Source organism: Struthio camelus, chromosome 16 (assembly GCF_040807025.1).
Source record: "Struthio camelus isolate bStrCam1 chromosome 16, bStrCam1.hap1, whole genome shotgun sequence".
NCBI classification, from domain to species: domain Eukaryota; kingdom Metazoa; phylum Chordata; class Aves; order Struthioniformes; family Struthionidae; genus Struthio; species Struthio camelus.
This window is the reverse complement of record NC_090957.1, coordinates 16,340,663-16,360,719: the sequence shown is the minus strand read 5'-3', so window position 1 is coordinate 16,360,719 and position 20,057 is coordinate 16,340,663. Positions and strand designations below refer to the sequence as shown.

The 20,057-nt window shown below is 54.2% G+C and overlaps 1 protein-coding gene across 1 annotated transcript in view; it reads left to right on the top strand.

Annotated features, from left to right (window-relative positions):
• The window catches only part of SMG6 (SMG6 nonsense mediated mRNA decay factor), a 119,036-nt gene that overhangs the window by 27,469 nt on the left and 71,510 nt on the right, over positions 1-20,057 (top strand). Inside the window, exon 10 of the mRNA XM_068909384.1 lies at positions 3,210-3,355. Coding sequence (XP_068765485.1) covers positions 3,210-3,355 — 146 coding nt within the window. The remainder of the gene's footprint in view (positions 1-3,209; positions 3,356-20,057) is intronic.

Below are 20,057 nucleotides of genomic sequence, written 5' to 3'. Positions count from 1 at the left end.
GGCTGCTGTTGTGGCGAGACCTTACACGGGTCCGAACACAGTCTCCACTCTCGCTGCGGCAACGGTGGTCTCTGCTTGAGCCTGCCGCTGTCTCATAAGCAGATGTAGGAGCATCAGCTCTGTTGTCTCCTTTGGTCTCTTGTGGGACTTTTGACTACAGATGAAAGGGTTGAGAGACCTTTTCCAGGCCACTCAGGCAAAAGCAGTGCAGATGCTAAGTGGCATCTTATCCCAGTAACTGCTGGGCTTTTCTGACTCAGGTGTGCAGTTCCCAGCCTGGACCTGGGCCTGTCCCCCCTCGCTCCTTGGAAAGGGGGAGCATCACGGTGCAGGAGGTACAGGAGCAGTGCAGGGCACCCGTAGTGACCCTGTGGTGCAGCTGAAAGCCTTGGCCCTTGCTTTATGTAATGCACTGAGGTGGCTAGTCAGGAGCGGCCTGTGCTTGACTTTGGACCCTTCCCATAGCAATGGGAAGTAGGAGATGTGCGGGCCAAATTGTTGAAGATCTGGGCCTCCAAGGGAGAGGGGGAGAGCAAGCCGCTCGCTGCCAGTGCTGCTGATGTCTGCCTGAGTCACAAGGCACCGATTATCTGATTGTGGGCAGCAGGCTGGCCCGCAGGGAGGAGGCAGAACTGGATGTCCTCCTGCCTGCAGGAAAACAAGGAGCAAAGCTGTGAGAGCCCATGAAAGGTTTGGTAACTGCACAGCGTGTCTGCGGTGGAGGGCAGAGCATCCAGGGAGCCCCTGGTCCTCAGCTCGGCTGGGGCCGCGCTCACAGCCGCACTCCGGGTTGAACGCGTGCCAGCAGGGGGATTAATGGGGATGTTGCAGTGATTGCTTGCACATTTGGCTCCTGAGACTTTTGTGAAATTAAGATGCAGCTTTTGAGGCCGTTGCTTCCCAGGACAGTCATTTAGAAAACCCAAGTATGTTTAATGGCAGAATATCCCCTGAAGTACTTAGAAAGGAACTAGAAAGTAATACCGTGACACAGGAAGAGAAATCGTCCAGCCCTGCTAAACAGCTTCCGTGCTTGAAATAGGTAAAAGGTGAGGAATAGTTTAGTCCTCTTTGGGCAGGATCTTCGGTCATTTATCTGTTTAAAAAAAAAAAAGGGAGGGGGCATGGAGAAGATGATGTTGCACTAATTAGACTCTTTTGCTCCTAAAACCACAGGTAAGCAATTTATTAAAAGCTTCCGCTCTGTTCCTGACCTGCTGGTTCTGAGCTCAGTGGGGTTACTATGTGCAGTACCAGATGTGCTGCAGTATTGAAGCACAGCTGGCGGGGCTGAGGAAGCCCTCGCTCCTTACTGTTATTATTCCATGGCAATAATGTTCATCTTGCTAACGACCCATCCAGCAAAGAGATCCTCCGTCCCCAGTGTCCTGTCTGCCCTAGGAGGATGTTGCTGGATATATTGGATGTGGTCTGAGACTTCTCAAAATTAGGAAGTCTTTAGAAACATTCAGTTTTCTCTAATTCCCTGGCTATGCCCCAAATCCAGGAAAGTTGCCCCTTCAAGGGGAACCAGTGATTTTGCACTGACAGAGCGGCTCTGTTCTGCACAGCTACAAAGTCTGAAGGGTCTGTTCGTGACAGCCCGTGTTTGTGGGACTGCTCCAGCAAGCAGTGCCCGGACGGAGGGTAGCCCTGCTGCTGGGCAGGACCGGTTGTTGAAAGGCATCCATGAAATATGGCTAAGAAAGCCATTTCTGTCTTTAAAAATAGAGCCTATTACTGTCCTGAAAGTCTGTTGGGGAAGCCCAGCAGAATTGCCCATGTGGGTTACCAGAAGTGGCTTGCTAATCCAGCCTGTAGTGTGCTGATATCACAAGATCTGAATCTCTCAGGGGAAGATAGAGGAAATTGCTTTGGAGGCCCCTGAGGTTGCCTGCCCCGGCTCTGCATGCCTTACCTGCTGCAGATTTTGGCTCTCCCTTGCTCCGAGTGTGGGCGCGCTAGTATGGTGTCACTGATAACTGGCAGTTGCTGTGAGATCAGTATTCATTCTTGCTGGGTCTAGCTGTGGCTTTTTGGAGCTTAGGAGCAAGGAGAAACAAAGTGAGCTCATCAGAAGAGGCAATGGGACAGGAGAAACTTTCTGTCACTTGTTTGGGCAGGTTTTTAGCAGCTTCTTTGGTTATAAAGTTGCCTTCATGAGATACAAGGTGAGGAATCTCTTGGGAGAGCTGTTGTGGGCAATCACGTCACAGTCATTTTCATTATTTAACCATGTTCTTCATTACAACTGGTTCCGTTTTGTCCCCTCTTCTCTTGGAAGATTGCTAAGGATCTGACAGTGCTCTAATAAGTAACCTCAGCTAATTCCCATAGAGATGCCAAATGAAGAGCAGAATAAATGTGTCAGATTTCCTTGGGTGCGCTGAGGCCTTTGGTGTTGACAGGGGACCCCATCCCCAGCCGTGGCACTGCAGCCGCGGGGTGCTCCGAGCTGCTGAGCGATGGTAGTGCTGTGTGCCGCAGGAACCAGCGGCAGCGTTGACATTACCAGCAGCTAGACGAGGCCAGTTGCTAGTCTGCTGGGGACTGCATGTCCCTTTCCCATGGGTGATGTCGGGCTCCAAGTGATGAGATTTGGGAGCTCAACTGCAATGCTGGGGAATGTGTAGCCTGGGGGGACAGGGCTCAGTGCTGCAGGGTCCTATTCTGCTGGGTGAGCAGCACCAGCGTAGGAGCCCAGGGCCCAGGCACTGTTCCTTTGCAGGAAGCATGCTCTGGCCAGCGTTCAATGCACTGGAATTGCCACATCCGCAATGTGGCACCCGTGTGTGCAGTTTGCTACAGCCTGGGTTTCTTGGGAGTCCCATGGGCTGTGCCTGGTCCAAGTGAGCTGCTGGCCTCCTGGCACCCTTCCCAGATTGGTAGAAGTCAGTAGAAAAAAATGGTTGGTCAGAAATGACTCATAAAGGCCGTGTTTTCCTGCCAAAGGAATGCTGCCTGTCAGTTATAGAGCAATCCCTCACTACCCTCTGTAAGGAAGGCTTCGGCTGTCTCCCTCACACCGCCTGCACCTTCACTCCAAAGGCAGTGATTTCCTGCAGCTCTTGGATGGGCGACAGCAAGCCCGAGAGCTGCGGGAGGTTCCTGTTCCCCAGGACCACAGGACACTGAGTGAGCTGAGCTGACTGACCGCTCCGCACCCCGGGGCATAGCCTGCGCTCTACAGACTCTCTCTCTGTCTGCAGGATGGAGACTTTCCCTGCGGTGGCCGAGGAGGTCCTGAGGGAGTTCCAGGTCCTGCTGCAGCACAGCCCCCCTCCCATCGGAAGCACCCGCATGCTCCAGCTTGTGGCAATCAACATGTTTGCAGTGCACAACTCTCAGCCCAAAGGTACCATGTGCTGCTTTAGGGGAACCGGGCTGGGGATCAGCCGTTCTTTGTATGGTTGAGTTGTTTGTGGAGAAGGGTGGGGGGACTTACGCAGCCGAAGACTGATGGAGAAACAGAACCGGATGGTGGTTGGATGTCTGGGCGTATCTGTGTGCGCAGAGACAGCAAAAGGGCTCTGGCCTGTGTAGAGGGACCTTGGCTGGGCCTCGGTGATGTTGGGTGAGGTGTGCAACACTGAGGAGTGAGGAGGCATTGCATCTCCCTGGAGCCTGAGTCATCATGCGTGGAACGAAGGCAGGGGTTTATGGCTCTGCCTTCCTGGTGTTTAGCTCTTCAGTGCCCACGCTGGCACCAGAAGGGCTGGGAGCATCCTGGAGGCCTTGTCTGTTGGGAGAGTGATGTTGCCTCGAGCTGCCTGTGTCCACACGGAGCCTTTGCAGGCGGCTCAGTGATGTGATGTGATGGGAGATGCTGCTCTCTGAAAGGCCAGGCTGGAGGCATTGCCCCTTGTTGAGGCACCTAGAAAACAAAGCAGATATAGTATGTTGATCAGCAGAGATGCCACCAAAACAAAATCTCTGCCACTGAGCTTGAAATTGTGCTTCCAGGGGATTTTTTTTTTCCCCCCTGCAGCCCCCTTTGGAGAAGCACAGGAGCAGGTGCCCAGGTCTTCCTGAGCTGCTCCTTTGGTAGGAGGTGTGCAGTTTGGACGCAGGCATGGGGCTGCGCTCGTTGAGTGGGAGGAAGCAGCATTTAGCTTGCTGGTTGCTTGGGATTTAGATCCCAAAGATGGAGGCCTCTGCCTGGCTGAAGGGTTTCAGTCAAAGCCACCATGTGGGCAATTGGACTGTGCCCTAAAGGGCTGCTGCTGGAAGATTTCTCCCTCGTGAGCCAGTTGGCTACTTGTCAGAGCAGCGGTTAGTGGCCGAGGTCAGCTGACGGAGCACACTGGCGTCAGCCGGAGGGGCTGGAAGCGCAGCTCGCCGTGCTGCGGTGCCTGCTGCCCAGCCTGCTTCGCAGGCACCTTCCTCTCGCCCGCAGGAAGCCCCGCGCGAGCTGTAAGTGCCATTAGCGAGGCAGCCTTGCCCTCCTTCCTGCTAGGTGCCAACCAGCAACAGTGTGTTTATCTTTGAGCTGCAAAGTACTTTACAATTATGAGTAAATGCCTCTGCGCAGCCCCCCGGTATGTATATTAATAGCTGTGTCTGTGCTGCAGACAGGAGGGGGTGGTAAAGAGAGGAAGAGATTTGTCTGGGCCATACAGCAAGCCCCAGTGGCAGAGCTGGAAGCAATCCCAGCTCTCAGACCACTGGACTCTGCTTTTCTATCCATAACCGACTTGCTGGATGTGTGTGAGAGCGACAGAAAGGGAGCACTTTTTATCTCATCTGAAAAATAAGTATTCCTGGAGTTTCCTGTCTCCTGTGTGAATAGTTGCCAGCTGCTCCCAGCTCTCAGATCTCTGGAGAAAGCAAAACCGTTCCTGCTGGGGACCTGCCGGCTGCGCGCAGAGCAGGTGGCGGTGTTGGTAAAATGCCTTCAGGTTGGATGGCACTGTGGGTTGCCATCTGATACCTAGTGCCCTTAAAGGATTTCTCTGGGGGCTTCCTGCTCTGGTGACCCCAAAATATTACTTTAGGATATTGTTGGCAAAGCAAATCCTATTGTCGGTGAAATGCCTGGTTGGTCTTGAAGTGCTGAGCGCTGGCAAAGCCCAGGCTGGACTTGGTGCAGACAGCGTGATATCAAGGGGCGCTGGGAGCTGGGTGCAGAGGAGAAAAGCCAAGGGCCTGGAGTTGCAAGTGCAAGCGAGAACGCTTGCTAGGTTATTACCAAGTGCCCAGCACAGAGCCAGGCTGTTGGCACCTTCCCCAGTGTGTGGGCTGCTGTGGGCAGAGGACTGACTGGAGCATGCCGCAGAAGCGGCTGTCGGGAAGGTGCGCGTTTCCATTTCCCAGCACATGAGTCACCTTTCTGGGTCGCAGTAGCATGGGCAGCAGCGGGCGTGCAGGGGCCGAGCAGTGGGCGCGGGGGCGGCTCGTGGGCACGGGGCAAGCACCTGGGGAGCAGTTCCACCCTGCCTGTGCCCAAACTGCCCGGCAGGCTTAACGGGAATCTGCAGGCAGGGGTTGGGGTAGCTGGAGCTTGGCTGCCTGAGCTTTGTGCAGCTGCCTCCGACTTCTGACTTGGTCCTGTGGGCGTGAACCAAATGCCCTCCAGAGATCCCCTCCTACTGAAATCCTTCTCCGATTCTGGGATCAGAGCGCGTCTGCGCCCTTCCTGTTGTGTGTGTCTGTCTGACCTTCGGCTGCAAGCTCTCAGTAGCAGGAGGAGATCCGTGGGTTTGGGGGCAGAGAGGGAGGCCTGTCCAAGAGCCTCTTTTCCCTGCTGTCCGGGGGAAGTTGATCTCTGGGGGTTGCTCCCTCCCTCTCCTCTCATGTATTTCCAGGTATCTGGAGACCTGGGTGCTCCTGGGAAGCTTTCAGACTTGCTTACTTACCCCACGTCTGCTGTCTAATGACTTTCTTGTGTTAGGATCCAATGGTGCGAGCAGTTGTGGGGTGATGTCGCAAGCAGATCGGTCTGGAATTGGGGAATTTTTACATAATTTATTGCCAGTTAATATAACCTTCTAATCACTGAGCTGGGTATTGAGAAAAAGAGAACATAAATAATCAAACACTTAAGTAAACACCCTTCCTCCCCTTCCCCAGGCTCAACTTAAGCCAAACACCTATTCTACCCCCTTCCTAGTCTCAGCTTCCCTTGTTTTCACTGCAGATTACACTCCCAATTCCTTCAGTGAGGCGATGGGCAGTGCAGGAGGTTGGGGTCGTGTGCGTTAATGGTTCCTGTCTGCCGCTCCTTGTTTCTTATGTGTTTTCCTTTGCTCCAGCATGGGTTGCGCCAGGGCCGCCGTCCCTCAGAGGTGCCCCTGCTCATGGGTTGCCGCCTCCTAAGCATGAATCCAGCTGTGTCCTCAAAAATGCCTCCTTCCTGCCAGGAGCAGCTGCCGCTCTTTCTTAAATCTGCCTCTGCAGAGTCACCATGTAGTCCTCTGGGCTGACTTTTTGGGGTGCAATCAGGTGTTTACACGAGTTTCAGGGCTGGCTGGACCCAGCTGTGGCTGGCACATGGCATTTCATGGCCTCCTGCCACACTGGTCACCACTGCAGCCCCCGGCAGCTATCTAAACCAGCGTGCGCCCAACCCAGCGCTCGGGCGTGTACTAACTGGGCGTTCCTGCGTGAGCGCAGCAAACCCTGCGGCTTATGCCCAGAACAGGCAGTTGAGCTGTGCTTGTCGCGCAGGGATAGAGCCAGGCGCGCGCGGGAGCTGCTCTCGGCTGCCTCTGCGGCCAGGCAGCGCTGGGAAGACCGTGGGAGATGGATTGGTTCTGTTGTTTTCTCCAGCAGAGAAAGCCAAAGAATCCCACATAAAGTGTTTCCCCTGCTGCTCAGCATCAAACGGCGTATTCCTCCGAGTGAGCCCAACCTCCCCCTGATCCGTGGAGGTGTGGAGCCAGAAAGGGCCCGTTTGGCCCCCTGGTTGCCTCGTTATCAGCTGCGTTCGAGAAGGTGTGAAAGGAAAAAGCTTGTTGTAGACCCTGGACGTGTGGGGCAAGGAGAGCCCACCCATGGGAGGGAGGCAGAGATGGGTGCTCCGTGTGGCTGAGACATAGGGCTGCTGGAGCTTTCCATCACGGGATGTTGGGACTCCCAATGTCCTGGGCCATCCTGAGCTCTGGCTGGGGCCGGACCTCTGTGGGGTGGCCCTTTTAACAGTTTGGTAGCCATCTGCACAATCAACTTGCGGAGAAGTTTGGATCCCTTTATCCCAACCACAAACACTCCAAGAATTTTAATTTTTTTTTTAATTTTGTAATTTGGGGAAATAAAACTCTGGTTTCTGAAAAGACTAATTGAAGCCGTGCTTGCGGCAGGGGCATCTCGGTGAGGGGAGAGAGAGAAACCCCCTCCCAGCCCATCTGTGCCCAATTTACTCCGATCTGGCCTCTCTGAGGCTTTTTTCTTTCTCTCTCTCTTTAATAATTTGTTTTATAATTCCTGGAATCAAACCCATCTCAGACACACTGTTTTATTTTACTGTATTATTGGATTATACTTCCTATAAATCACTGGATGTTATTCATAGGCCACCACCAGAATAACTTCCCCTCTCCCCCCGACAGGCCTGCATTCCTAACAAGCGCGCCCCAAAGTGGGGGTGCAGCACGGGGCACCCTAGAGACACTTCCCGGAAATCCCAGCAAATTTGCCTGGCTGTGGGTGTGAAGCATCAGGCTGCAGCACCTGGATGCCTTCTGGCACTCGGGGTCCTGTCGCGCTGGGCTGTGTGGAGTTTGTTAGGAGGTCGAGCTTAGGTGGAAGCGGAGAGGGAAGGGGGGCTGCCATATGTGCATCCTCAGCACATGGAGAGGATGAAGTGCATCCCCCGGGGCTGAGCAGCGTCGGGGCACGGAGGCACGGGGAAGTTCTGGCCAAGCAAGCAGCTCGAGCTGAGGAATGAGCAAGCGGCCTGTGCTTCAACCAGAAGGCTATTTCAGCAGGGCAGGGTGACCAGCCCGTATGATTTCCCCTCTGGCAAACGCTGATGAATGAGGAAAGAAACCTGCTACTCAAGTGTCGGTCCTGCTGCCGAAGCACCTGTGGGGTGTGAGAAGGGTTGGTGAAGGCAGCCAGGCAGGCAGGGTCAGGCTGGGCCTTGGTTCATGGCTCTGCTGGGTCTGTCTCCACGTGTGGAACGAGTTCTGGCTTTCTGTGCTAGATAGGGCTGGCTGGGAAACCTTAAAGGCTGGTGAAGCAAGGGTTGGTTCAGCCCCGCTCCCTGTTGCAATTACAGAGCAGCGTCTGTTCCCTTTGGTGCACATGCGGCTTGGCATGGAGACCCTCTGCCAGGCTCAGAGATCTGCTGCTAGGTGGCAAGTGTCCTCTGGCTGTAGCTTCGGCAAGGGTTTGCTAATGTGAGCAGTGCTGCTTGTTCTTGGAAGACCTGCACAAGCTTCTGAGAGGCTAATCTTGCCCAAGTCTCCTTGATAGGCTTGACAAGGGTTCCCCAAGTTAGTGCAAATCAACTGCAGCTCCTAAACAGGTATAGGTATAGGGTTTTCTTCCTCCTCTTGCCATGTATGATCTGCACCCCTGCCCGGCTGAAGGAAGTGCTGAACCAAAAGATTCCTCCTGAACGTAGTCTGAGCTCATGAATCAAATGACCTGCTCCATGGCCAGCCTGCCGCTGCACACTGATCCGCTCTGAATGGAGTGCGTTTCGCTTTGCTGACCGCAGCTGCTCTGACTTGCAAGCTAAAGCGTGAACCCTTAAAATATCCCCAGAGACGTTGCAAAGGCTGGTGGTGTCTGTCCTGGGCGGCAGAACTAGGCCTCATCTCTGACCGTCTCTGCATTGCTTGTTTGGTTTCCCACACGGGACCCAGCTTTGCTCAAAGAGCTAACCGCAGTATCAGAAAAAGACTCGGCTGGAAGTATTTTCTGCTTTTCTGGTGCAGCCACATCTCAATGGCTTCTCATGAGGCTCTTAACCACATCTTGCGTACTGGAGCAGACGAAAGGTGCTGGGAGTTGAACCCAAGGGAGTCCAGTGCATTTGAGTGAGTTTAAAAATAAAGCAGTGTTGTGGACTGCTGCCTTGGTTTGGTGGAGTTTTAAAATTAGGTTCAAAATGAAGCTTAATAAACCTCAGGCTCTAGATAGCAGAAGCAGCAACTTGATCTTCCCCTGTCTGCGGAGCAGAGCTGAGTCCTTTTCTCCTAATTTGCCTCCTCACGTGGTGAAGTATGTGCTTCTCCTGAGTCCAGCTGGCTCCTTGGAGCAGGCAGCTGCATGGTTTGCAGCAGCTCTGGGCACAGCAACTGGGAAACGGATGAAGACGTCCCCTCGAAAGGCTGTGTCTTGGGGAGGCTGAGCTCCTGCAATCGTGTGCCCCACTGAGAGCAGCCAGCGTGAGGTCCCTCAGCCTGGCTGGGAGACTTGGTTTTGTAATGCAAACGCAGCGCGGCTGGTGCAACAGGGCTGGAGCTGAGCGGTTTTGTAACAGGCCGAGCGGTGCTGCGCTCCGGCCGTAGCATAGCAAACGTGGACTGAGTTGTCTATATTGAGATTGCCGGCGTGCACCTGGCTGTCAGTGTGTGCAGTGTCCCTGCAAGACTGTGCAGTACTGTCTTTAGCAGGGTATTGCTAAGACACGCAATGCTTCCGAAGGCCTTATGTTTGGAGAAACTAGTCATTGCATCCATCCCTCCCCTCCCTTCCCATTGCTACTCTTCTCAGTTGCTTCAGGGTAGAGTGTTTTTTTTTTAAGCAGGATGAAGCCTGGAGGGGACTGCCTGGAGCTGGTGACCTGCTCTACGATGAGTGGATCTGTTGTCCATCCTTCTCTCTGCTGTGTGGCTTGCCTGGGTTGTATGGCTGTCGCTCTCTAGAGCCAGCAGCTACTGACATGTCATCGCCTGTACGAAGCGTCTACTTTTATACTTAACCTCTCGTTGAGGCCAGGGGTGGTCTGAGACTCGCTGTGCCCAGGCACAGCTCAAACCCTTGATGTGCGAGCTGGACCCAAGAGTAGAAACAATGCACAACTGCGTGACACCTGCATTGCTCATCTTGGGAATCGCACAGCACACACTGCTGCTTCCTGTGCTGAGCCGCGCCGGGCTTTTACTAACGCTGAGCCTGCTGAGGGACACGCACAGGGCCGGAGGTGGCAGCTGACCGTCCGGATTTTCTCTGCTGAGCAGTTGGGAGTGCTGGAGGTTGGCACAGATGCTGGGAACTGTGGGCGCCTTTCCTTTTAGGGAAGGAAGCTGTCTCGGACTTAAGACACATCAGCAAAGTTCAGGTAAAATGCTTTGGCCCAGACGTGTCTTCAGAGTCTCTCTCTTGGGCTCTTGAGGCTGGTGGCAGCAATGTTTAGACCAAAGTCTTCCTTTGCTTATTCCCCTCTGTTTCCTGTTTAAAAGGCAGATTGTCACATATTTGGGGATTTATTTACCGTAATTGCAGTTATTTTCCTGGCTGCTGGCTTCTGCCCTCTGATGCAAGAGTCCTTAGTGAAACGTGTGTCCAGAAAGCCATGTGACTTTTTTCCCCTTGCCACAAGTGCCAGCAGGAGATGCAATAATCAACGCGCTGCAGGGAATTTCCACTTGCAGTTCAGGTTTCTGAAATCTAGACGTTGGCTTCAGAGGCAAGAGATCGAGCAGGGCTTTGTGGCAAGGAAGGGAAAGGTTTCCAGTGAAATTGAGTGCTCGCTGGTGTGTCAGACTCTCCAGTCCTCCCCTCCAGCTGAAGCGCAGCAAAAGTCCCCGTTGAGCAGCGTTAGATGAACTCACTGGGGGCTTCTGCCCAGTCCGCCTGTCACATGAGCGCACGCTTACGTCTGCCCTTGAAGCCGTTCCACCACACACGGGGTGATGCTGAGATCTCATTTCAGGGCAACAAATAGAGGGAAATGATTTGTAATCACCGAGCTAGAGTCTGCTTTGCAGCCAAGCTTCTGCAGCCCGAGCAGCAAGTCAGGACAGAGCCTGACACTCGCGGTCTGTTGAGGAGGGGTTTCGGGCTGCAGTGCCACCAAGGCGCGGGCCAGCTTGGTGTATGCTGAAACAAAACCACTGTTTCAGCAAGTGCGAAGAGACGGCGTCGCGGTATAAAATGAAAGGCAGGAAATGGAGTGCTGGCACGCACTGTCCGTCAGTCCTTCTGCTGTAAACCGAGAAAGGAGGTGCCCGACGCGGCTGTCCTCGGGCTCTGCCTCACCTCCTCTTTGATGTGGAGCGAGAAGGGTGCCAGGTAGCGAGAGCGAGGTTGCACCAGGTGCAGCGGCTCTGGTGGAGCTTTAGATGTTTGTACCGTGACAGGAAATCCTCTCACTTTTAAAGAAACGTTTCTGACTCTCTTTAATGTGCATTGCACCTTTGATTTCCTTGTGCTTCTAAGCCGCACTGAGTCAATTACTGTATTTCTATTTAATTCTCTGAGAGAACCTTGTATAATTAGGCTAATTATGGTGCTTTGTGAAGTTGTAAAACTCCTGATTGAGCTCGTGGGGCTGTTTTATAGCCTGCCAGGTGTAGGCAGGGAGGGCCGCGTGCCCCGTGCCCGGCGCAGGTTCAGGTGCAGCCTGCCCGCCTTCGCCGCTCGGAGGCGACGCCAGCCCCCTTCCGCTTCGCGTCTGCTGGCGGGCAGCAGTCCCCGGCGTGTCGGGTGCCTCGCTCCGGGGAGGGGGCTGGCTGGGCTCTGTAAGGTCTCTTCTTGCCGCGCTGCGGGGGTCAGTAACGTGAGCGTAACCAAAGGTGTGTTTTCGGCTTGCATGCGTCGGAGGCTGAAAGGTGACCCCTGCGCAGGCCTGGGTATGGCGACCTCCTCCTCTCCCCTTGCCTCCATCCCGCCTGCCCTCGACTGCGCGTGCCCCCGGAGCAGGTCCTTGGCAGTGCGATGCTGGGTCTGCCCGTACTAACTGGTTGGGCCTTTTTTTTTTTTTTTTTTTTTCCTTCCTTCAGAAAAATGAGGATTTGTTAAACTGGACCTTCAGGAGTCAGCCTGGCTAACGCGACGTTCAGTGCGGCTTTGCAGCCGCTAGGGACGAGAGCAGTTCGGCCCTAGCTGGGCGACAGCACTGACTGTATGCGGCTCTTCTCTAATTGCAGGGTCGAGTTTAACGCTGTCTGATGTGGCTTGTCAGGGCCGCGGTTAGCGCGAGCGCAGGGCTGCCTCGTGGGCGAGGTGGAAAGTGCGCAAGCGGTTGGTTGCCTGTCCGAGGTTGGCTGCAGTCTCTGGGGCGGGCTGTCGGGTCCGCCAGCCCGCGGGCTGGCAGGCGAGGTGCGCCTAGCACCCTGCCGAACCCCTGCGCCGTCCCCGGCGCTCCTCCGCCGGGCCTGGGAGCGGGACCGGGGCGGCTTGCTTAAGCAGCGCCTGCTCCCCGGCTAACGGCACGGCCGCGGCGAGGAGGCGCTGGCTGCCAGAGGCGCGTTGGGAACAGCAGAAACCCTTCGGCGCGAGGCCCGGGCAGCCAAGGGCTGACGAGACCTCACGCTCGGTGCCGGCCGCGGGGCTCATCCCGCGCGGGGGCCCCCGTCGGCGAGCGGCGCGGTGCCGCCGCATGTGCTTGTGTCTTTAAAAGCAGGCAGAGCGGAAGTGATGCTCTCGGGCCCATCTGCGCTCGGGGCTGCGCGCGGAGAGCGAGACGCGCTGCAGCTGGTGCGAGGCCCTGGCAGCGCGAGGAGCTGCTGTCTGTTGGGGTTTACTGCTGTCTACGTTGAAACATGGCTTGGGAGGGGGTTGGTGGCCCCGTGCCAGTCCCAGTTAGCCTGGCCTTCTCGTTCCTCTCTCCTCCTCCCGCTCCCTCCATGCTTTAAAGTCACATTTCCAGGCCAGACATAGAATTAATCTCTGGGCACTTCACATTGCTGGCAGCACAAAGCAGGATGTGGGATCTTTTTTTCTCTCTCTCTGCGTCTTGGCTGACTTTTTTACCTCTCGAAGAATTTGGAAGGGCCGTGAGATTCCCCCCGCCCCCCCTCGCCTCAGTGCCGTGCAGTTTTTCAGCACGCTGATCACCCTGCTGTGGCTTCACCCTAATAGATTTCATATGCTGACACAGTTGACATCAGTACCAAACTATTTTACATGTGATCTGGTGTATTTCCTGAGGAAATCTGCAAGATATTTATTAAGAACTAATAAAATAAACCTCTCCATGAGCTTTTAGGTAGTTTTCAATTTTTCATGTCTCTCTCGTTTCCTCTTATCAATGAGTTTCTATTTTCTCCCTCCTCTCTGACCATTGCAAAAAGGAAACAAAAATAAATGTTTTAAACCGTTCCTGAATGGACACTGGGAATAGTTCTGTAGTGATGTATTAGCAAAGTCGTATTTTTAGTGCTGTATTGTCAAGACTAAAAATATCCTGCTGCAGTGCATCCTTTTTATAGGTCTTTGTGTGTGCGTGTGTGTGTTGACTGTTGTGCAAGTTTGCACCAGTGTGTAAAGGTCTGTCTTTGTGCTGCGGCAGCCTTGCCTCCCGTCGCAGCTGGACTCCATTAGGCCTTGAAAATTAAAGTAATCCTGGTTAAGAAAGAAAAATTAATCAATCTAGCAGAGCTGCGTTTCCCCAGCTGAGCCTGGATACCTGCGTGGCAGCCCGGCTTTGAGAGACTCCAGCAGCCCCGGCCGCGTGGGCTGGGAGCGGGCCGGCGGCTTTGCTGCCGCGCGGGGTGCTGCCTGCCGCCGGCGCGCGCGGCGGCTCCGCTGTCCGTGCCGCCTGGCAGAGCAGCGGGGTTCACGGCGCGCTCGCTAGCCGGGAGGGCCTGGCCGCGGTTTGCAGTCACCTATTGGGTTCCTGCTCGTTTGTCTTGCTCAGGGCGCCCTTTGGGGCCGTGCTGCGCTGGCTAGCAGGAGTGCGTGCGTAGCTGGGAGCAGGCGCTCGGAGCCTGGATACTTCACGTTTGCAGAGGAGTTTTCTGCGTTTCTGCTGTTTTGGCCTGTGGTTCTGTCTCCTTCAATTAGCCGCGTTTGTAACGGAGAGAAGCAGAGGTCAGGGCTGGGCTGAGACGTTGCCGTCCCTCCTCCTCCTCCTCCTCCGGCGGCGAGCGGGGAGACCCCTGCTCCGAGGGCCTGTCCCCCCGGCAGGGATCCCCCGGGGGCATACGGCTCGACCGGGTAGCGGGGGCAGGCGGGGGAGCTCGCCCCGGGGCGCCGCGCGCGCGCTGCCCGCGGCGTTTTGCGGACTGGTGCGTCTCACGGCGCAGCCGGGCGCGAGCGCTCCCCCCGCTCGCAGCCCTCCAGCGGCCTGTCTCCTCTGAGTCACTCGCCGGCTTTGCTCGCGGGAGCCGAGCTTTGCTGTCTGCTGCTGTCTGGAGAGCCGCAGCTTGCAGCTTCCTGTAGAGCAGTTCAGTGAAAGCAGTAATTAGGGCCCGTAAAAATTTATTTTATTAGCAAGAAGTGTTGGTGGGTAATTGGCCATAATTTGAACCCAGCCAGATTGGAGATTAATAAAAAAATCAGAGAGATCTTTTTACCAGAAACTCCAGGGCTGCTAGCTGCAAACCCTTGCAGAGGCGGGTGGGACAGGACGCTGCTGCCGCGGAGAGCGCGGCCGTCCGCGAGCGCCTCTGCTGTACCCGTCCTTGAGGGTGTTTGACACTGGCATTGGAAGAAAGGAAACCTTGTTTTCCAAGAACTCTGCTCTTTCTCAGCTTGATAAGCATTTAAAATAAAAGCTGCACAATTGGAATTGGCAGAGCATCCTCATTCTTTTGTCTGTCTGTTTATTTTTTCCCCTCATCCCTCGACATGTGTGCTACAGCCCACGGTTACTACACCCCGAAGAGCCGCAGGCGCGGAGCTCCGCAGGCTCGCGCCCGGCTCTGCCCACCCCCAGCCTGGCTCTTTGAAGCCTGGCAAAGCCGCGGAGATCCGGCTCCGCTCCCGGTGGGGCTCCGACCCCGGCTGCCTCGCGGTGTCACGGGGCACTTAGGTATTTTACCAAATGTGCTTTTGCAGCCCCTTTCAGTCCCCCCCCCAGCTCGGAGGGCAGCGAAAACAGGGCTTCGCCTGGATCTCAGAGCAGCGGTTTTGGACCCAGGCCGCGACTGCGTTATATGGACCCAATCATTTTGGTATTTATAGACTTCGTTAGAATAGTTTGGACGCGGCCAGCAGCTTAGTGTGGTGCGGGAAGCGTTTGATGGTGGTGTGTCTCGGATGATGTCTGCATCCTGTGCGTTCATCGCCATGGCTGGTGTCAGCGATTGGTGAATTAACCGATCCACTCAGTGAGTAAGGAAGAGCCGAGCCCCTGCACACATGTCACGCTAGGTTAGCGCTGGTTGAATCAGACCGGGGAGTTGCTTCAGGTTACTAGTCCTGGTTGTTGCTTGGTGTAAGGGAGCGCGGGGTGTTACTTCAGGTTAGTAGTGCTTGTTTTTGCTTGGCAGCCTGGGCTGGAACCTGGTGTAACTGTTTCCCAAAGAATATTTTTGGTTTTAAAACTGAAGGTCAGCAGTTCGCAAGCGCTGTGCTTGCAGCCAACTCTGTGGTTCGCCTTGTGCCACTGGGCCAGCAGCACTTGAAATCCTGATCAATTGATCTGCAACAATATGAAACCACGAACGGTGACTGCCAGATAAAACTCCCCGTCTCGCCCCGTTTTCCCCACCCAAAGTGTCTTTCTGCCCATATCCCCTTTCTTGCTGCCTGTCTCCCTCCCTCCCTTTCGGCTGTGTATTGGACTTTTTGTCTATCTTTTTCCATCTCTCTGTCTCTTTTCATAACAGTTTTTAATAATGTTTTAGTTAGTTCCAGCCTTTTCCCTCAATGGATCCCATTGGAAAATGCATTTGAAAGGAAACAGTTATACACTTCCCTTCCTTTGAAACTCTGTTGGCACCTTTTCCAGTGCAGTAAACCATACAACATGGATTTTCAAAGTTTCCAAACACAGACATGCTGGCGTTAAATTTATGAAAAAATATTTTATTCGGCTGTATAGTAACTATGAGTCTCTGAGCTGCTGGTCACAGTGAAATCGAAGCTCGCTTTGGAACTACAACAGGTTTTCAAATCTCGGCAGGAAATGTAGCAGCGCTGGCTGTAGGGGAGCGTGCAGCTCCCTCGCACCCCGGGCTTTCCCGGCAGGAGGCGTAGTGGGAAAGCAAAGGGGAGCTGGGGCTCCCGGGGCAGTTCCCAGCAGCTCAGGTGCCGCTTTTCCCTGCAGACGGCAGTGTTGGGAATGGTGCGGCAACAGTAGCTGTGGGGAACTTCACAATCATGCCAATCCCATCTCAAATCACAGGAGAAAAGAGGAATTTGGCATAAAACCATCAAGTCTTATGCTTGTTAGTGAATGCAGAAGGTTAATGCTTTTTAGTTGCTCCGGGCTGAGTCCCATGGCAGAGGGGCTCAAGTAATCCGTGCGAGTGTGCGCATGCTGCAGGCTGTACAGCGTTTTGGGACCTGAGGCTCCAGCTAGATGTAAGTTGTTGGAGCACTGAGATCATATTTTCTAGTATTGGGGCTCGGATGTTAAACTTCCTGGAATAATTTTGCAGTGCACTGTGGGTTTGTGCCTGTGGTTTCAGCCCTTCCAGTAGGGAACTGCTCACTCGGCACCTGAGAGCCTTCCTTTGCATGGCACTGCTCGGAGCAGATTTCTTCCAAATTTCCAGAAGAGCGGAACATGGCCCCCATTCATCACCAGAGGTTGGATGGGTGAATCTGGCCTTAGGTACTGTTGGGAGGGGTCATTTCCAAGCAGAGGCAGCCTCAAAGCCTGTACTCAGCACAGCTTCCACACGCTTGAGGTGTGCTGTAATACAGATAAGGAAGCCTCCCGTGATAGACAAGATGATGATGTGGCAAGAAGATCCTGGGCTCGCTTTTCCTGTTGTCCTTTTGCTTGTAAAATTCCTTTCCCTTCACGTGCGAGTTTTCCCGAGAAGTCCCTGATTGTTATCGTCATGGCTCGGTGCTGTATGAAACGAAGGAAGAACTAGAAGTTTAAGGTCCAAATAATTGGATAGCATAAACTCACTGGCTTCTGTCTTAAAGCATCTCAGCTTTGGATGCTTTTCTGCATAGGTATCTCTAATGTGTGCAGATGGGGAACTGAGCTTGAAAATCACAAGTTTTCTGGTTTTTTTGAGTGCTCACCTTGAGAGTGGAGCTGGAGTCCTAATGAGTTGCATTTGTTCGTATTCAAAGTAGAGCTCCTCTTAGCTGCAGCTGTGATTGCCCAGCATCTGTAAATCTGAGTCTGTCTGTGTCCCTGTGGCTAGTAGTGAGCGAGGGACACGCAGATACTGACCATGCGAGTTAAACGTGGTTGAAGTGACTTCCGGATCTGCCTAGAAGCTCATGACCAAGGCAAAGACAGAATCGAGTTTTCCAGGAGAGCACTGAGCCGTCCTGTCATCTATAGAACAGTATTGCTTTCTGCAGTCCTCAACCTCATTGAGTATGTGCATGTTTCAACACATCAGAAAGCGGTCCTGCAGGAGGTCTTCTAGCCAGCGACACCTTAAGACCATTTGCTTTCTGTGCCAACAGAAAATGACATCTTGTGGGGTGGAAAAGGTTGTTTGTTGTTAGGAACTGCGTTATAACGTGTAAGCAGGATGGAGTTAACTCGAATTTGCATAGGCAGCTCTAAATCTGGTGTTCCTAACCTTTGAATGCTTGACTTTGCGTTCTTTTAGCATAATTTGTGTATGTGTAATTCCCATTGTTTTTGGAAAAGCAAGCTGCCCTGTAGAACTGGGCTGACCTCATCTGGGATCCTCAGCCTGCTGGCGCTTGGATCTCGATTCACCGCGCAGGCTTCTGCCACTTGAGATAACGTGTAAACGCTGGGCCTATGGGGCTGTTGTTCTCCGTGTGCACCGAATGCTGGGAGAGAGCATCCGCCGGCTGTGCCAGCTAGCTTCAGAGCTTCTTGCTGACAGCCTGGAGACCAGGCTGCAGTCTGGCTGCTATGATATCATCTCGCCTGTGCAGTTTTGGCCCCCTTTTCTATCTGTTTTTCCCTCTGTGCTGTCTTGCCTGGTTTGGTTTCCTCTGCTTTCGTACATTGAAGCAGATTAACCAGCTGCTGCTTCAGTTGGAGTGGCATGGAAGAGCTGTCTGATAGCGAAGGCTCACACTTTCATAGGCCTTCCCCTTGGCAAAGTAGGGGTGGATTGAGATGGCAAAAAGGCACGCCCAGACCCTACAGAGATCCCCTGCCAAGTTTCTGCTTTCTGCTCCAAAGTGTGAAGGTGCTAGGGCTTTCACTGAAATGGTTGAAGAATTTTTAGCTTGAGAAGAACAATATATTTTCCCTAACCTCATTCTGGCAAATGGCTGAACCTTTTTAGATGAAATTTTCCCAATAAATTTAGCTCGAGGAAAGCTTTTGGCATGAAGGATTGCAGCCTAAATGGTTAAAGTTTGGCAAAGTTGTTAGGAACTAAAAACAGGGTCTTATAATGGAAAGTGTTAGGTAAGCTGCTCTGTAGGCACGCTGTCTGGGCTGTGCCCCTCTTGCAGGAGCGTCTCCGCGCTGGGGGTGACAGCCCGTTGCTGTCCCCAGCCGCGGGGCCCGAGCAGGCTCTGGAGGTGGCTGGCGGGGGTCTGGTGCCAGGGTTGGGGAGGGAGTTCAGGCTGGAGGTGCAGGATGACGGCCATGGGATTTACTGCCTCCCTGGGGGGAGAAGTGGTGGCTGGGGGGGGCGCAGGTTTCACTTTACTTTTTGGCATTTGCTTTGCAAACTGACATACTGGCGTTCTGGTCCCTCAGGAAGCTGTAAAAAGAAGAGCAGCAAATGAGTGAATGTGTTGAAACGGAAGCTCCTCACTTTGCTGTTCCTGCCCCATCAAAGACTGCTTTCTCCGAACGCGCCTGTCTGCAGGCGCTTTCTCTCGTTAGCTTTTCCTCCAGGCGTGAAGCCCTCGCGCAGGTTCGCACCGGAGAAGGCATGTTCCAAGCTGTCTGCTCGTGTTTGCTGCCAGGGACATGCCCACCGCCAGCGCAGGGGGGAAAGGCTGCCTTTCATTTGCTGCGATCGTCCTGGTGAAACTTCACTCCAGGCTGGAGTAACTCTCTGGGGAAGGTCTGTTCACACCTCCTCCCCTGTTGTAAATCACATCTGACGCTATTATGGTTGGGCGCACGCAGCTCCTGGGTGGAAGGCGAGTAGCAGCCTGCCATGCCTGCTGCGGAGCGTCACGCGGGGCTCCTGGGCAGCGTGCTCCCCCCGGCGCGGGAGCCAAGGAGCCCGCTTCCTCGCTGGCCCTTTTGGGGGAGGATCCGGACTCTGGCTCTGCAGCTGCCTTATTCAAGCTCTGCACAGGCTGAGGATAGGCCAGCAAGGGCTTTCTTGCAGCAGTATCAGACTGCGCCATCCTGCCTTACCACAGGTGCACCTAGTTTATCCCTGTGCTTCCATCATCCCTATTTTTTCCCCTTTTGTGTACCCCTGCAATATTCCCTTTTTCTTCTGGATGCCCTCTGCACATGTTGCGCCTTGCTTGCCTTTGGGCCCTGTTGTCCTTGTAGCTGCTTCACTGTCATCCTCCCCATGCATCCTATAGCAATATTCTCTCCTCAGCAAGAGACAGCTGGTGCCAGCCTGCTCCAGAGCTATGTACATGCTGATGAGCTGGCCTGCCAGCTTGGAGGGGCATACTTTTGTACTAGCTAGCCAGGAGTTATGTACATTTGGATTTGCCAGCCTTTTGGCTGCCAGACGGGTCAAGTATGTGCTGCTGTCAGTCGTTGGCAGCAGAACCAGCAGCTCCAGGGACAGAGCCTTGAGGCTAGCGAAGATTTTGCTGTGCCTGCGTTGTAAGTCCTAGCGTCAGCTTCCCCGCTTAAAGCAGATCTGATGAAAACACTGTTGAAAAATACCAGTTTCTTTGGCGATTTTCCAGGCTTTGCCAGCGCGGAGGAGAACGTAGGTGTGTGCAGCCCCAGCTGTGCTGGTCTGTCTGCCTGGAGCTGGCGCGTCTTGGTGCAAACCTAGCTAGTGAAAGCTGTGACGTGCATGGTCCTCTGGCCAGGCCCGGGCAGGAGGAATGTGTCTGACACTGTGTGAGATGACACGTGTCCAAAACTGACTCCAGCAACCTTGCTGGGGCCACTGGGTGCAGCCCAGGATCCTGGCTCTGCCAGCTGGGTCAGGAACCCC